The sequence below is a fragment of the Suillus fuscotomentosus genome, assembly GCF_016647785.1.
Source record: "Suillus fuscotomentosus strain FC203 chromosome Unknown F5891scaffold_21, whole genome shotgun sequence".
Taxonomy (NCBI): Eukaryota; Fungi; Basidiomycota; class Agaricomycetes; order Boletales; family Suillaceae; genus Suillus; species Suillus fuscotomentosus.
The window spans coordinates 509648-526423 of record NW_024539533.1 but is presented as its reverse complement, the minus strand read 5'-3'; the positions used below and the strand labels follow the sequence as shown (position 1 = coordinate 526423).

Genomic DNA, 16776 nt, shown 5'->3' with positions numbered 1-16776 from the left:
CACGGGCAGGGTGCACCGAGATATTCAGTGTTACATTATCGGCCTGATTGCCGGTGCAGCCCCTCGTCGATTTGTGGTCGCAATCTGTGCTCTTATGGACGTCCAGTACATGGCACAGTCTCCTTTGCCTGATGAGAACTTGCTAGTGCGTATTGACAGATCACTCTCGATCTTTCATGAAAATAAAGACATTATCCTCTCCCTAGGCGCTCGGATGGGCACGAAGAAGCCTATCGACAATTTGTTCATACCCAAGCTCGAACTTATGCAGAGCATTACTGCCAGCTCACGCAAAGTTGGTGCCCTCATCCAATGGTCTGCAGACACCACTGAGCATGCCCACATATCCAAAATCAAGGACCCTGTGCGGCACACCAATAACAACGACTATGATCCTCAAATCTGTCGTCATTTAGATCGCCAGGAGAAGCTGTGACGGTTCACGATTGCTACAGCACTGAAGAGTTCTTGCGCTCATTCCAACTCGGAAGAATTCCTTGAGAATGAGGTGGATGAAGAAGACGATGAAGATTGTGATGAACTGACGGACCCACGAACTGCGCTCTTGGAAGAGCTGAACCATACGTGCATCACTACCAAATACTTTAGCAAAGCAAGGCAATTGGTTGCCACGAGGCGTGATAATATTCCTCACCCTCCCCGGACATTTGTTGCTGCCTCCACCACTATCCATCTTAATTTTTTCCCTACTCATACTGGGCTGAAAATTGACGAGGTCACTGATGATTTTAACATACCAGATTTACGCCAGGTTCTTTCCGACTTCTTGCAATGTAACACGAGGAATGGAGAAGCAGGTCATGGATTGGGAGTTCCAAGAAGATCACTAATCGACCGTCCCTTGACTCTTCCTTTTGAACATATTCAAGTATGGCATGTTGTTTGTTTGCAACAAGTTTCTTTCCACAATGCCAGTGTTATTCTGCCCGCACAGACTGTGCATGCCTCCCCCCCATCTCCTATCAGTGGGTGGCCAAAAGGCCAATGGGATGCTGTCCTCATCAATGTTGATCAAGCCTATGATTGGCCCAAATCAGGGTTGATGGGTGAGTTTGCTTGTGTTGATATTAATCTTGCTTATTGTGACCCCCCATTTTTGAAGGGAACCAAGTTTGCAAATTGCAGCTCATAATGCGCCTGGTTCCCTGGCGACGTTCATGCATTACATGGCATGATCAATATTTGTGTTATGTACATAGTTTCAAAATGGGTGTGATTGACCCGGTCACTGAGATGCATGTATTGAAACACGCTAAACATGCCGATGGTGCCCCAGTAGGTGATATAGTACCCCTTGGCCAACTTCGTGCATTTATCCACATCATTCCTCAACTTAATCCTGTGGCAGATGCGCGGTTTACGAAGGCAAATTCTACTCATTATCATTCATCCTTTTTCTTGAATAAGTACTTTGACAAGCAAATATATGATGCCCTCTCATAAGGATAGATACCTTTTACTTTTATTGAGCGTTTCACATTTAAATTGCATGTATGGCATGTAGAATTGATGGAATCAGATCTTCAGCATGCTTTGACAAGGGTGACAGAGCCTCCTGAGACGCACCCTGATGCACCACACCAGCATACTGATACTAGCTCCTACCAGACACCACTCTGCAGCACACTGTCTAATTCAGAGTCATCTTGCAAACTGCCAATGGCAACCACCTCATTGTTCAAACTTCCTGAGGATGCCACATCATTTGACCTTTACCTTTGTGGGGCTTCACTTAGCTCTGCAGGTTTTCCACCTATAGGCGGACGCACCGTTAGTACTGTCAAAGGTCTTCTGAGATCAGAGCTTGATGGCAAAGTTATTGACGAGTCTAATCTTAAGAAGATGAAATTCACTGATTCCATCTTTTGTGAGCTCATCCGAACATCCTCCCTTCAGTTACAACACATCAACAAGATCAAGTACCATAAAAAGGATGGTTCATCAGTATACACCCAAAAAAAGTGGAATTTCAACTGGAGGAAAAAGAGCAAGACGAAGGACCCAGAGAGCATTGATACAGATGCCACTGACTTGATTGACTCGGATGAAGAAGTTGAGGGTTTGGATTCTCATGGTTCAACAATCTTTTCCCAAGGGACTGATGGCACCTGGAGTGACGACGAATACAAGGGCAGTGAAAATACAGGATCAAAGAGGAAACGAAAGAAGCGTTTGACAGAGAGAGACTTACAGTACCTATTCCATGCCATTCAGTGGGCCCTGCGCAATCGAAGCGGATACCCAATGAAACTTCCCTTTGAGATTTCGCCTATTGAGCGGTACTGGTCTGCAGAGTTTGCCAACTCTCCCATACAAGACCCATACAATGCTCAGAAGCCGGATGTAGCCCTGTTCTATTACAAGAACAAACATCGGGAAAAAACATGGGCTGACGTCTTGAGCTTCATGGAACACACTTCTAGCAACCTCACTGTAATGCATGACTTAGCGGTGTATTGGAGATCTGCCACCAAAGCGTACCTCATCATGCAAGAGCAACCCTGGCGTTGTTTCGTTCTTGCTTACTCTATTTGCACAGATGACCTTCATGCCCATTATTTTGACTGCTTGGGGCTCATCATATCCCTTCCGACCCCAATCCATAAATTTCCCATATGTGTTACTGAGGCAGTAGCCACAACTGCATTAGCCGACCCGCAGTACTTGGGCCTCAACCCAACCATCCATATGTGCATCCCTGATTGTCAGGGTACTCATCCCTCTCTCGCTGTGGGGGCAAAAGGATGGGTAATTAACAACAGCGGTAAAACTTACTTGATCATGGACACTTTATGGAAAAGTCAGGGTTTTTTCTGTCACAGGACTGTTTGTTATTGTATCAGAGATCCTACCAACCCAGACGGGAAGGATTATGTGATGAAGGACTGCTGGGTGCCTGAGGCAAAGAGGTATCATGAAGTGGATGTCCTTGAGCGCGTCAAGGGCATTCCGAATGTCATTGAACTCATGGATCATTGGGATGTCATGTGCAATGGGGAGCCCGACTGCACAGCGTGGATTCATAATCGCTACCAGCAGTTCAACCCAGAGGATAGGGATGATCACAGGTTCTGCAATCAATTTCACTGGCGGATTGTCATGACCCCTTGTGGAGAGCTGCTGTCAGATTTCAGCTCTAGAAAGGAGCTGATCTGTGCTTTTCGTGACTTTGTCGTTGGTGAGTTCAGTTCAGTTCGACATGTCAAATTCAAGTGTAACAATGTTATAATTTTAGCTCATAGACTCATGGTCAAACGTGGAATTCTACATGGGGACCTCAGCCCGAACAATTTCATCATCTATGAGGGTATCGGGTACTTCATTGATTTCTATCATGCTGGATTTATAGAGAAAGGCAAGGCCTCTACGATTTCATTTGGCACTGTAAGAATTTCGAGTTTACTGTTCTCGCTCAGGCTGTTAATCTTATTTTATTAGGGGATCATCCTGTACATCTCTATGCATGTCCTCAAGATGATGTGCAGGAATGCTGAGACCATGAAAAAGACTGCTGACGCTAATCAGCTGCACCCAATCAAACACCACGTGTGTGATGACCTCGAGTCCATGTTTTACATCTTTTTCGAATATGTTGCCAAGTATGGGGGGCACATGGCATACTCGCACTGACATGGGATAAGCTGGTGATGCCATGGTCAGACACCTATGAAAACTTAGGTGCCAGTGGTTTGCTTACCACTTTCTTGTCTAAGAAGGGAGCCATATTCGAAGGCGACTTTTTGATGGACAGAGTCTCCGAATATTTTTCAGAATTCAGACCTCTAGTTGATGAATGGCGCAGTCGAATCCACCTCACGGAAATTGACACCAGTGAAACAATTGTACATGATCACATATTTCAGATGCTTGTCGCGTTCATCGTGAAACTTGATGATGAAATACCAGACCTGGACCCACTGCCCTGTGCTCCCTCCCAGCCTGCAACTCTTCAATCCACAGCAGGTCCTTCAGCCGCAACTCTTCAACCCACTGCAGGTCCTTCGGCCCTTCCACACACTGGCACACCATGGCCTTCATCAAGCCAGCCAGGCCCATGCCATTCACAGCGACTTGCTTCTACGACTCAGCCCAGGAGGACTACTAGATGAGATACTAGACAGAGAAGTCTCGTCACCCTGTTCCGGGTCATACCATGCTGGCATGGCTAGTTCTAAACTATATTGTCTTCTCCAAGTCTGCCTATTTTGTCCTTGCGACTTTGCTGCACCTTTTTCTTCTCGGTCTACTGTTGTAAATTTTTTAGGATGCCTCTGCGTACTGTCATAGCATTATGATTACATAACATTTGCTTACATGATGTCTATATCTACTAACCGACCTGCGCTGTTCATTGCTTTGCTGATCTCCAATGCCTCCCAAGAAGAGAGCTAGATGTTCTACTATAGGTGCTCAGGATGATATGACACCTGAGGTTGCTTGTCGACAAAGCTCCAGATCTAATCGCAGTGTTGGCGGCCACACAGCACAACTTCAAAAAGCTGGAGAAGCGATAGCAGCACCCACAAAGAGTAGGAAAGGACGAAACAATTACCCTGAGCTTGATGCCAGTGATCCTGAAGAAAATTCAATGGCTCCTGTGCGGCTGCATCAGGGGAAGAAAAGTGTAAATTTATTCTATTTTATTTTAATGATGTTCGAACTATGATCATATCAAGCTCCTGCAAAACCTTGGACTACAAACAATGTTCCCAAACCGAAACCTGTTCCTGCAAAACCTCAAACTACGAGCAGCAATTCTAAGCGACCCTATCAAAGGTCGGGCAACAATCACCCAGCCCACACTTCTCCCCATCCAGTGCTACATACTGTTCGCTCTTCTGACAGATTCGGGTTTAAGGCACCTACGCCTACTTCCAGTGTGCAGTGCACCCAGAAGGCAAACCAGCGAGACATGAGCGAGGAAGATGATGATAGAGAGTCTGTGCACCAATTGCATGACAATACACAAGTGGTAGCTTGTTTTTCACCTCTAGCTTTCTTGATGTACTCATTGCAGGGACGGAGCCGAAAAAAGTGGTGTAGGTCAGCATGTGGACAATGGAGAGGACTCCAGTCAACATTCAGATGCACCTGTTGAAGATGGTGGTGACGATGGAAGGGATTTTGATCGAGAGCATGACTGGGAAGACGAACCCATGGATATGGAAGGTCAAGATGATGTATTCCGATTTTTTTTTGCTCATGTTCACTCGTTGATTATGTGTATAGAATACTTATGATGTTCTTGAACATCATCAAGCACAGAATGGACAACGCAAGGCTCCTTCACTGTCATATCTTTCGAAAATGAAAGGAAATGAACGTGCTAGTACCTCCATTCGCTTCAAGTCTCCTTGCCAACGCCTGTCTCAAAGTAGTGACCACCCGAGATCTCGTCAATGTGTGCCATCTGTGGATGCCTCTTCTGTCCAAGTGCCTACTTCCCGACGTAGACTCTCGCCATCTCATCCGCCCAAACTTTACATTCGCCCTAAGTCTCCACGCCAACACTCATATCAGCCCGCAACGTCTATGCAACATACTTCATATGTGAAGTCTTCATGTTGGCACTCCCCATCTTGACCAGTCACTTCCTCCGATAGTCGTACACAGGCCTCCTTCTGCAAATGCTCTCCATCACAGACTTCTTCTGACCATGCCACTACTCCTAGTCATTCACTCTCTCATAGCACTACACCCATTCAAGCTCGGTGCACACGAAATGTCAAGACAACACAAGAAAACCCTTCTAAGCTTGGATTTTATCCACCTTGTTGGCAAGGCTTTCTTCAGGTGGCAAAATTACAGATGCAACTGCAAGCTGTTCTCACACATCCAATTCCAGAACACAAGGATGCTGTGCAACTTGCGCAAGAAGTCTTGGACGCTGAATTGTGGGTATGCCACCAGAAGAAGCTTAAATTTGAGGATGGTAAATTTTCCCTATGCTGCCGCTTTCTTCAAGTCTTCTCATGTCTTGTTGCAAGGCTACTTCCCAGCATATAGCCTGCAGATGTGCCAGTTGGTAAGTCCCCCATTTATTGATGGTGGGCACTCTCGCTGATACATTGATCAGCTCTGTGACGATCTCTTCACATTCCGTACAGAGCTCAAAAAGGTTGTTATCTCTATAGCTAAATTGTCTTATGATATCTTCCCGAAGGGCACCTCACTGCGATTGGAGGAGATAAAGAAGCATGTCATTGCAGCTGCCACTAAGCTACTCAAGACTGGTGATTACCTCCGGATCCCTGACTCGTCTGATGTAGGTAACGACTCTTGTTAATACACTGACTCACTATTTTTCTCACAGGGAAAATTCAAGAATTTTGTATCACAGGCTCTCAAGGATGTTTGTCTCAAATTTTTCTATGGTGACAGCAAGAAAGTGCTGAAGAACATGGATGACTTCCACCAAACAATCCCTGCTAACGCGCTCATTCTTGTGGCGGCAGTTGTGCACCTTTTTCTTTTTCCTTTTCGCTGATGATTTCATAGATGAAGGGTGTTATTTCTGGGTTCAGTGAAACTGGGACCAACAGATCTCCTGAACTCCCTGCTGATAGATGCAGGACTGACTTCAACAAGTTGTGGACATCAGTTGATAAGTTGCTCAACATTCCGGAACTTCGCGAAGAGCTTGAAGAGATGCTGCAGCAATGGGCTAAGATTGGTATGAGCGAATCTGATTGGCATGCAGATGGGAGTGCAGCAGGCAGTGATGTGGACATCAATATCATACTTTAATGTGCTGTTCGATGCTCAATGCTTATTTTAGTTTGATAATCATAATGACAGTTGGCATGACTTTTGCACGCTTGTATGGCATGTTTCCCATGTACATCTACTATTTATTCATACATAATGTAGCCTCTGCATGATCTGTGTAACTTGTCTTATCTGCACAACCTGGCTTGTCTGTCCATGGTCACTATATTGTAATGACTGTACAGATTGTGGGCCTATGTACAATCCAAAACTCCCTGGCAGTATAATGTATTACATACTGTAATTGTAGAAAGTATGTGATATATCCACACCTTTAATCCTTACATGGTGATGTATCCTCACTGTCTGATGTATCACTCTGGGTTTATGTATGATACTCCGCCATGATATATCACTCGTGACTCAGTCAATGTAGCCAATATATCACACTGTCTGGTATGCCTTTCTCGTGACCTGTGGTAGCTGATATATTACTGTCTGATGTATCACTCTATTTCCTGCACTGGAGCCGTGATACATCACTCTGTTGAGTCTACCTGTGACTTAGTCGCTGATATATCAGCATGGTATGTGCCGAATTAAACATAGAATTAAACATAGAACATAAACCTCTGTCATGCATAAAATGTCTACCAAAAACAAATCGGTATGTATGCTAAAGTATTTGTATTAGTCCATGAGAGGCACAGCAGTCCACGAGGGGATGGCTTCCCACAACAACCTGAACCACGCAGACATGCTCTGGCGTAGCATTGCCTGGCGATGTGCATATGCAACTGCCCCCTCTGTGAATGCAGATGAGCCAAATTGGCGTCGCGAGCCTTGCGTGTCCCACCATCCAGCCTGCCACTCCAAGAAGGTAAGAACACGACGCATTTCCTCATACAGGAGCTGGACTTCCTCCTCCCACCAATGAGCCTGTGCCCGTGCCTTGCACCATTCCACATGTAACACTACAATATATTAATTGAGTGATATGCAGAGTCATAATCAAAGACTTACAATCCTGCAATCCTTCCTCCTGATTGTTTGATACCCCAGCCACCTTCCATATCCATGAAATATTCTGTTGGCCAACTGTCTTGCCTTTATTGTGTTTGAGCGGGACCGCATCTTTTCTCCTGTCCAGTAGCTTCAGTATCTGCCGCCAGTCGTCATTCTTGCCTAGTCTCGATGCAAGTATAACGAGGGTGTCTCAGGCAGCTGTGTACTTAGCTGATATTGCATCAATTTGGCTTTCAGCAGAATGGATGATGCCGTGAGCACGAGTGTTTGCATGCTGACCTCAAATGAAGGTGTCCTTATACTTGTAGAGGTGGTAGGTCATATTGATGACAGCGTGGAGGTCATTTAGAGCATTGTTTGCCTGTGCTTGACGCAAATCCCATTTGTACTTTAGTAAGTGGTCGTCACATGGGAATGTCGGGGGCAGTGATGAAGGGAGAAAGAGGTTGATTCTATGGGCCTTGTCCTCAGAGGGAATGTCACTGGGTGAATGTAGGCAGGAGACGTAGGGCATGTATAACAGTTGTACTCAGGACCAGGTATCAATCCTATGGTGGAGGCTATTGATGTGTTGGAGTATCTTGACTTTTTGGGCATCGGTGGCATACTGTCTGATGGTCTTCGCCTCCAACTCAACATGTCATCTACATGAAGCTGCATGAGCGATGACTACAATACTTGTAGCTGAATACTTACTGTTGATCCTCTAGTTCCATCCCTGATGATATGAGGACCAATGGCGATATATCATCGTCTAGGGATATATGTTCGCCACACTCAATTTCTTCTGCCTCAGCCTTCAATAATGCTAGATGCATGGCAGCCTGGGTCACAGCTGTCAAATTACTCCTCAGTGGCACAGATCGTCAGGAGCAAAACAATGCTCACTAGTTCTTGCTTTGACTTCAAACAGATTCGTCAAGGAGTGGTCTGACTCCCACATCTCGATCTCTTTCCGCCATCCAGCTAATTGATCTGCATCAAGGGCAGCCTCGAACTCCTTAAGATCACCGGCACATTCTTCAGCCTCAGGTATTGCAGCCTTATATTTACGGAGGAGAATGGTGCCTGTGAGTGCAACTTAGCATTGAATTGTTATCGATAGAAAAGTAAGTTACCCATGGCGCAGACCTTCTTCCAATTCCAGTCATTAAAATGATCATCTATAGTGTCTTGCGTCGATCCAGGTCCCATCTCACGAGTGCTTGTAGTGATAGGGTTGATATCTGCCCACCTGCGCTCCGGGGCTTCACCATCAGTCTGCCCAACACTTTTGATAAAATTAAATGAGAACCTCGTTTGGCAACTGGCGATGTGCGCTGGCAGATGGAATTTAGGAACTAGGAATGTGATGAGCTTGTTGTCGCGGTCAATGTGATACTCATGTGGGAATGCTGACATGCGTGACCAAAGGTTTTTGTTCCACTGGCAGGCTATGTCATAAGATATATTGAGGATGTGAATGTCATGTGAAGACTGCATGCTTAAAAAAAAAAGGTAATCCATGTTTATGTACCTATTAATGGTGGGTTCAGAAACATAGCTATGATACGGTAAACAAAAGAAAGCACCTCTCCCCTTTTTGTAAGTCACCAACTGAACACGGTCACTTGAAATTGTGCCTACACCTGTTGCTGCAAGTCCATGTGAAGCTCTCATATCCACCAGGTTCACAGCGGAGTGGCTAGAACATGTGCTCTTCTATGTTTAATCATAGTTAGTGCTATGACTCAGGCAAACATATTAAACTTACCTCCTGAGCATTGCCCACCCTATTGCACGAAGCCAGGAAGTGCTTGTACCCAGTCTCCTCCACGAAAAATGTGTACCCATAATTCAATCCAGGATCAACGGTGTCTGATGATACGTTATGCCAAACCAGTCGGAAGTTGGTGTCAATTCCAAGGAATATAGCATATAGAAATCTGTGGCTGAGTTAAGAATGAAAGTTAAAACTTTTATCAGCATGCTTACTGGAATTCTGGTGGAGAATTTTCCCACCCAACAGGTAGATTTTTGTTTGGATGGGGACAGGCAGGGCATAAGACAGCACAAGCACCAGCCTCTGTTGCGTTAATGCCTCCTGGATGATGACCCTGACCGCAGTGTTTCATTTGCATCACAAAGCGCCATTCATGCATCATCCAACAAAGACTATCATAACGATCCTGAATGATATGTGTCAGTAAGGATGTGTTTGGACACAAAACTACATTACCTACCTTGGGAACATGGGTGCCTGTGTTTTCCGTGAGGCGAGCAACTGTATTGTAAAACTCCCATGCCGATACTTTAGATTCAAATGACAGCATTTGAAAATACTCTAACACGTGAAAGGTGGCAGCCGATTTAGGGTCTGACGTTGTGGCAGGAAACAGGCGACCATGTAACAACTGAATAATGTGCAGCTGAGCAGACTTGCATCCACAGAAATCAAGTCCGACTTCGTGAATACCATTGCAGTCAAGGATAACGAAGTCATCATTGAATGCAGGGATCAGATTGATGCATTGGGCACCGATGGGATGCCCAAGTTGAAAGCAGGCCCCCAAGGCCTTCAATGTGGTGATCTGAAACGAGGTACTGTTCCAGCACTGCAGCAGCATTGTACATTCAGATTGTTATTTGTGAACAAAGAATGTACATACCTCAATCCTGTGTAACAGCTGCCTCTCGTGTATATGCACGGCACATGTGGGACACAACAACTCTGCACCATGACAGTCTTGGTACCGATACATTGGGTCTGCTTCCCTGCAGAAACATGTGGTGTGCACAAAGTCACCATGGCCCTCCAAGCGAAGAAACTCTAGCAGAAAGAGGTCAGCATCCGAATTCCACAAGCGCAAAGGATCATCCTGAGGAGACCTTAGTTAGAATCACTACTGTGATATCAACCAACATATGACTTACTCCAGCAGTACGATTTCGCTTGCCAGACCCCACAAATGTATCACAAGCATCCTCGCTAACATCATTGAATGATGAAAAATCAAAACCATCTGTTGGTAGGTGGTGTACGTCTTGTGAATCAGACTCTTGGAATCAGTGTTTGGCAGGTGAGTGTGGAACCGTGTAGTATACTGAAGAAATAGAAAGACAACCACTGGGTGCTGCCTCAAAGCTAGTGTATTTGCGCTGCTGCTCCTGGCAAGTCTCTTGTGGAGTGTCGTTGGTCTCATTTCTCACTGCTCTTCCTGCAGCATCATTGTGAGCAAAGAAATTGTGCTGGAAGTGCCGTAGTGTTCACTGCTTTCAACTAGCAACCATAGTTGATGACAAAATATTCAGTACTGAGTAGACATCATGCCCTGTGCCAAACATCAGTTTTTTCCAGTTCTTTTACCCCTATGTAAATCCAACTGTGACTATAGAAGTACTTATTATGACAGTACTGACCGAGTTAACACAATTGTAAGGCAGCTATATTAGTTTGAAGAGGAATGTGATTTTAAGATGAAAGAAAACATATATGTGAAACGGCAAGGGTCCTTGGGTGCAGAGGATAAGTTTTAAGATGAAAGAAAACATATATGTGAAACAGTAAGGGTCCTCGGGTGCAGAGGATAAGTTTTGAGATGAAAGAAAATATGTGAGACCGAATGAGTGGCGTATGAGCACAAGGTAAGTTTTAAAATGAAAGAAAATGGAAAGCAGCATGGCTCGGAATGAAGAGTGATGCGGTGAGTCGCATGGATAGCTTCGAGCGCCTAGTCATAGTCCATGCATAGAGGATGTTCAATCCTTACACAATGTAATCAGATAACATGAAAACACAGACACACAACTCGTTCAGGAGGCGTTTTCCAGCTGAGTGAACCTGCCAACACAGCATCGTCATATGCTTCAGTACACCCTTGATCTACCATGGCAATGAACTCCCTTTCTGCAGCAAGTCGTCGTGTTGTCAGATGGAGCAATTGCTCACATTGCTGTGATAGAGTGTTGTGCCCGATCCCTGGTGCACATAGCCACACATTCTCAGCTAGGTTGGTAGCATGCTGGTCAAATTCTGCACAAAAGTACATGCATCTTTGAGTTCAGGGGATATTACATCCCATCCTTCTGTATCGATGTGTTGGAGTACCGCAAGAAAGCGACTCAGGATGGTATTGTGCTCAGGAACACCTGCTTTGTAGCCGAGCTCCATGTATAGTGTATCAAGGTCTTGAAACATGGCAATAATGGACTTTGTGACAATCATAGAGATGGTGTTCAACATGTATCATGCGCTGTCACTCAAGGAAGACATACATTGCTCATTTGAGACAGCTTTCGCCAATGATTTCGTGACTTTGCCTGCTTCATAGCCTTGTTTCTAGAACAACCATTAATTCCAGAAGACAGCAAATTAATCAAAGCTTACCTTGCATAGTGAGCTCGCTTGCTTTTCAATCTAGCATTGTGACGATCTTCTTCAGACTTGTATTTTGGTGGCATTGATGATATCCGTAAGCTTTGAAGGGTAAGCATTTGCAATTGATTTGCAGACGGGCCTTTCAAACAGTAGCCACACTTCGGGACAGACAGGTACTACACCCTTTTCAATGATAGCCACACTTCAGGACAGATAGTACCACTTTTCAATGATAGCCACACTTCGGGACAGATAGATCACAATCTCAATAAATGGAATAAAATGAATTAAGCCAAGAATTCTGAGTTGCACGCAAAAGCTTACAGGATGGGTTTGTCAATGAGTCATGTAAGACTTATTGAGCATGTCCCACTCATGCGCAAAAGCTTACTGATTCACATAAGACTCATTGAGTTATCAATGAGTCATGTAAGACTCATTGAGTTGTCAATGAGTCATGTAAGACTCATTGAGCATGTCCCACTCATGCACAAAAGCGCATCAGACATTAAATCCAGAGTAACCATGGCAAATTGTAAGACCCATTGAACATGTCCTACAATTTTAATATGTACAACCATGGCAAAGTGTTTATAAGACCCAGCACGTCCCGCAATATTTTAATATATACAAATGATGGAGTATCTACTGGATCCACACTGAACCAACCAGATGGCCTCAATGAACTGCTCGAGTGTGAAGCAGGGATGAGGTAGCATTTGAACAGGTTGGTTGTGGGGGCACCTGATATCTGAGTGGGACATGTTTGTAAAGCTGAATGAAGGCGGTAAGTTCAGGTTAGCGGTAAAGAAAATAGTATTTGTACTGCTCATTGATTGATTGGCATTGATTGGTTGGTGCAATGAAAAAAAACAAAGCTGAGTAAGGATGTGGTGAGGAGATTTGCACTTTGTTTGGTATACGAGAGTGACCTATCTACATCCCCCCCGGGAAACAACACAGGAAAATGTGAGCAAAGACCATACCAACCAGAACAAATGAATATTGCACTGACATTATATGTTCAGATGGACAACAGCAAAGGAGCTTTTATGGCTGCAAACCGAAGTGCCAACATACCTGCAGATGCAGAAAGAAAAAAAACTTAATTGATTCTTTGAACTTCTGTACCCAAAGTGGTTCAGCAATTTCCCCGAACACATGAGAGTTTTTTCAAGTGAAAACTCACCCAACAAGGCCACCGACATCAATCAATCTGATCTGGACTTAGAGGAGGCCATCAATGAGGTCGACACTGAGCTGGATCATGAGAACAGTATAAGTGATGTGGAAAAACTCACCAAGTTGGACGCAGAACAGACAAAGGTGCTCAATGACGCCATCAACCATCGATGTAAAGTGTGTTTCTTGATGCTGAGCTAAATATAGATGGGGATTCTGATTAGCGATTGAACAGAAATTGCGGGAGTGGTTTAGAAACAATACCAAAGGAAAGACTACGCCTGGCAGGACATCAACCAGCAAAATGCTATCCACGTTGCTTGGCCAGTGTGCACGAGGCACTCAAGACCTCAAGGAAATTGAAGTATACTCGCAACTTCACTACGAGTCAAAAGTCAAGCCCTTAGTTTCTGATGATATCAAGGAGAATAAACTAGTACTACCTGATCAAAAGCTTCATGCTGTTCAGCAACACACAAGTGAATGTTTTGCAAAGGAGCCAGAAGATGTGAAGGATGAGGTTCATAATGAGACAGTACATATTAATGCTGCCAGAAAGTTGGGATCAGTTGCACCAGGGCAAGATCGGACAAAGGAGGAAATTTACCGGTAAGCGATTGTTTGTTTTGTCTGACTTCAACTGATTAATTCCTCACTGATCAAGTGCAATTCAAGAGTTGCCCATCGTGCTGGGTCAAATATTTGAAGAACTTTCAACTTTAACGGGAGGATGGCACTACTCACTTGTTATGGGTGGACCCAATCCTTTGTGTGAAGGTGATATCATGACATTGAGGTGCGTTTTCTTATTATTACATTCACACAAATTTGATGCATCACCATTGTTAGTTATCATCATGGTAAAACCCTGGAGGGTTTGAGCTTTAAGGTGTCAATGCCTAACTTCCATGAAAAAATTTTATTACCATTTGAAAGACACCTGGGTCGCATATATGGTATATATCATCCTTGCTTAGTTCATAGCATAACAACTGATTATTCTCAATAGGTTCTTCTGCAAAGGGAACTTCGGTTCCTACATCCACATCCAGTTCCCCTCCTCCATCCACTACTGATCTCGCTTCGCCATCTGCACCTAGTTCACCTCCTTTGTTGACCATGGACCTCATTCCAACATCCACACTCACTTTGTCTCTTCCTCCATCGACTACCGACCTTGCTGTACCAACTCCATCTCCTCCATCAACCACGGACCTCAATTTACTAGATGAACTGCCAGGCCAGCCAAGTGTCCCCCTGCTACCTAGGCAGGAGTTTAATACCTCCGGACAGACACTTAATCCTATTCCTTTGATAAGGCAGCCTGAGGGATCCACACACATCCATGACACCGACTTCAATATTATACCACAATGGAACCAGTGGCAACATCACCCGAACCCCAACCCATCTTACACATCTCCTCATTCAGCACCTCTAATAGATCTAGACTCGCCAATCATGTCCTGGAGAAGGGACTATGTGGATGGCGGAAATACAACTTTGTCTGTCGCACTCCCAAGTGCTGCTGTCACACAGCCTCAAGTGTGGTCCCCATCAGACTATGTGGGTGATGGAAATACAACTTTGTCTGTCACACTCCCAAGCGCCGCTGTCATGCAGCCTCAAGTGTGGTCCCCATCGAACTATGTGGATGATTGAAATATGACTGTGTCTGTCACACTCCCAAGTGCTGCTGTCATGCAGCCTCAAGTGTGTTCCATGTCACCCACATTGTTGACACCGGAAAGCACTCTGTTACCCCAGCCCTCACTCCCAGACTTGCCAGTTTTATCTTCAATCAACGTTGATGTGTTGCCTGTCCACAAGACCACATTGGCACATAATTCAGAGCCCTTGATATCCTCGGAACTCATTGTCACGACACAAGCTAGACGATTGGGACGCCCAGGACGTCCTTCGACTCGAGCAGAGGAGGCCAACAAAATTGGTAATGCCAGCTCACAGCAAGGAACAAAGGCAGCATTTAAGAGGAAGCACAACACTGTGCAGCCCAGTGCTTTGGGGCTGAGGAAGAAGTCTCGGAAATGAAGAGGGCGTCCAGCCATATAGGTGACTTAAGGTTAATGATATATCACTGCAGGTGTAACACATTTTGCTGATATATCATGTGGGATGCTCTGGTATCAATTTAGAAAGCTAGATATATCACCTCCTACCTCACGGTGTAGAAGAGGAATCTTGACTATAGGCGAAAACACTTGAAACAAATGGGTGCTCTACAGCAAGACCAGGATACGAGACAACGACTCGACCCAAAGGACAACCACTGAGAGAAGTTCCTCGAAATAAAAATTGGAGGGAGACTGTATGAGCTAGGCGGGCGCTAGCAGGCGCGAGAATGTAACGTGCGCATACGTGAGGTGAAGGCGCACGTACATGAGGTGAAGGCGCACGTACGTGAGGTGAAGGCGCGCATACGCGAGGTGAAGGCGCGCGAGATGTGCGCGTGAGCGGGAGGTTCGAGAATGCGCGCGCACGAAGCGAAGGCGCGCCTAGAACGTTAAGGGAAAGGCCCTATTTGAAGAGTGGATGCACAGATGGATGGTTGACAGGAGAATCAGATCTGATATCAAGTGAGGAGGTGATCTATACACTTTCCAGTACACAAAGATAAGGGGAAAGTAAGTACTCGAACCCCAAAGATTCCCTTCTCTATTTAAGAATGGAGATTACACTATGCGGCGCGCTTCCGAGCGCACTCCCAAACTGAGTAACCATATCAACTCTAATTATAACTAAGTTTAAATAGACTTTCTATATGTAGTGCAGATTTCGGACCGAAGATTTGTTAGTTCAATGAAGGAGATAGGAATAACGCACCAGCAAATCAGTAAGGACATGGAATGAATGGATGGACAATAGCGCGAAGACCTAGGAGGAGGCGCACAAATGCACGCACATAGCGTGAGCGCAGGTAAGGCGCATGTAAGTGTGCAGCGAGACTGGTCCTTTGGATTAGAGCTGGATCATATAGGAATGTATGGATAAAGGCCGGATACTCGGCATTGAGACGCGTGAGTCTCTACATCTCCTGGGGACTTACATTCTGAGTGTCCCCACTCAGTGCTATAGCGCGGGATCTTGGACTTAGAGAAGTGGTGATAGACAGGGATCAGGTGATCGCGAGAGTAGGGTCGTCCTTTGATGATCGCAAGCATCGATGGTGTAATCGGGGGAGATGTTGATAAGAAGATGGACGTGTTCTCGCAATCTCTTGACTTCTTTGTTATCAATCTCTCACCATGCCTACTTTCAATGTTGCTATGCTGAACACCACTCCTTCCCCTGAGCCTGTTCCAGTGGCGCAAGGGCCTCCTGAGGACGCGCCTATGGGTGACGCTAGCACGGAATCCGATGCTGACCGCCTCCTTGTCGCTTGGGCCTCCATTCTGGTCTCTTTGGAAGGATGTGTGATGTCCGCGCCTGATCTCAAGCCGGAACTCCTCGAGGATCAAGAG

At 45.3% G+C, this 16776-nt stretch overlaps 4 protein-coding genes across 4 annotated transcripts; 3 read left to right on the top strand and 1 right to left on the bottom strand.

The window, feature by feature from the left end:
• Positions 1–94: 94 nt before the first annotated feature.
• Positions 95–3651, top strand: F5891DRAFT_1187471 (uncharacterized protein; the record flags this gene model as incomplete). The annotated part of the gene is made up of 5 exons (XM_041366848.1): positions 95–407; positions 456–1067; positions 1571–3199; positions 3257–3405; positions 3460–3651. The coding sequence occupies 5 exons, from the start codon at positions 95–97 to the stop codon at positions 3649–3651; spliced, it is 2895 nt and encodes a 964-aa protein (XP_041227175.1).
• Positions 3652–4390: 739 nt separating this feature from the next.
• On the top strand, positions 4391–6768 carry F5891DRAFT_1187470 (uncharacterized protein; the record flags this gene model as incomplete). The annotated part of the gene is made up of 9 exons (XM_041366847.1): positions 4391–4643; positions 4698–4959; positions 5039–5201; positions 5251–5571; positions 5635–5953; positions 6009–6046; positions 6098–6286; positions 6335–6466; positions 6520–6768. The coding sequence occupies 9 exons, from the start codon at positions 4391–4393 to the stop codon at positions 6766–6768; spliced, it is 1926 nt and encodes a 641-aa protein (XP_041227174.1).
• Positions 6769–7419: 651 nt separating this feature from the next.
• Positions 7420–10730, bottom strand: F5891DRAFT_1128045 (uncharacterized protein; the record flags this gene model as incomplete). The annotated part of the gene is made up of 14 exons (XM_041364239.1): positions 7420–7703; positions 7753–7919; positions 8058–8237; positions 8292–8366; positions 8452–8590; positions 8644–8823; positions 8874–9271; positions 9353–9456; positions 9509–9680; positions 9730–9923; positions 9978–10349; positions 10404–10564; positions 10639–10640; positions 10669–10730. The coding sequence occupies 14 exons, from the start codon at positions 10728–10730 to the stop codon at positions 7420–7422; spliced, it is 2490 nt and encodes an 829-aa protein (XP_041227173.1).
• A 2543-nt stretch (positions 10731–13273) lies between these two features.
• On the top strand, positions 13274–14956 carry F5891DRAFT_1187468 (uncharacterized protein; the record flags this gene model as incomplete). The annotated part of the gene is made up of 5 exons (XM_041366846.1): positions 13274–13471; positions 13530–13903; positions 13959–14090; positions 14144–14250; positions 14304–14956. 5 exons carry the CDS (start codon positions 13274–13276, stop codon positions 14954–14956), a joined length of 1464 nt encoding a protein of 487 aa, XP_041227172.1.
• Positions 14957–16776: the final 1820 nt, after the last annotated feature.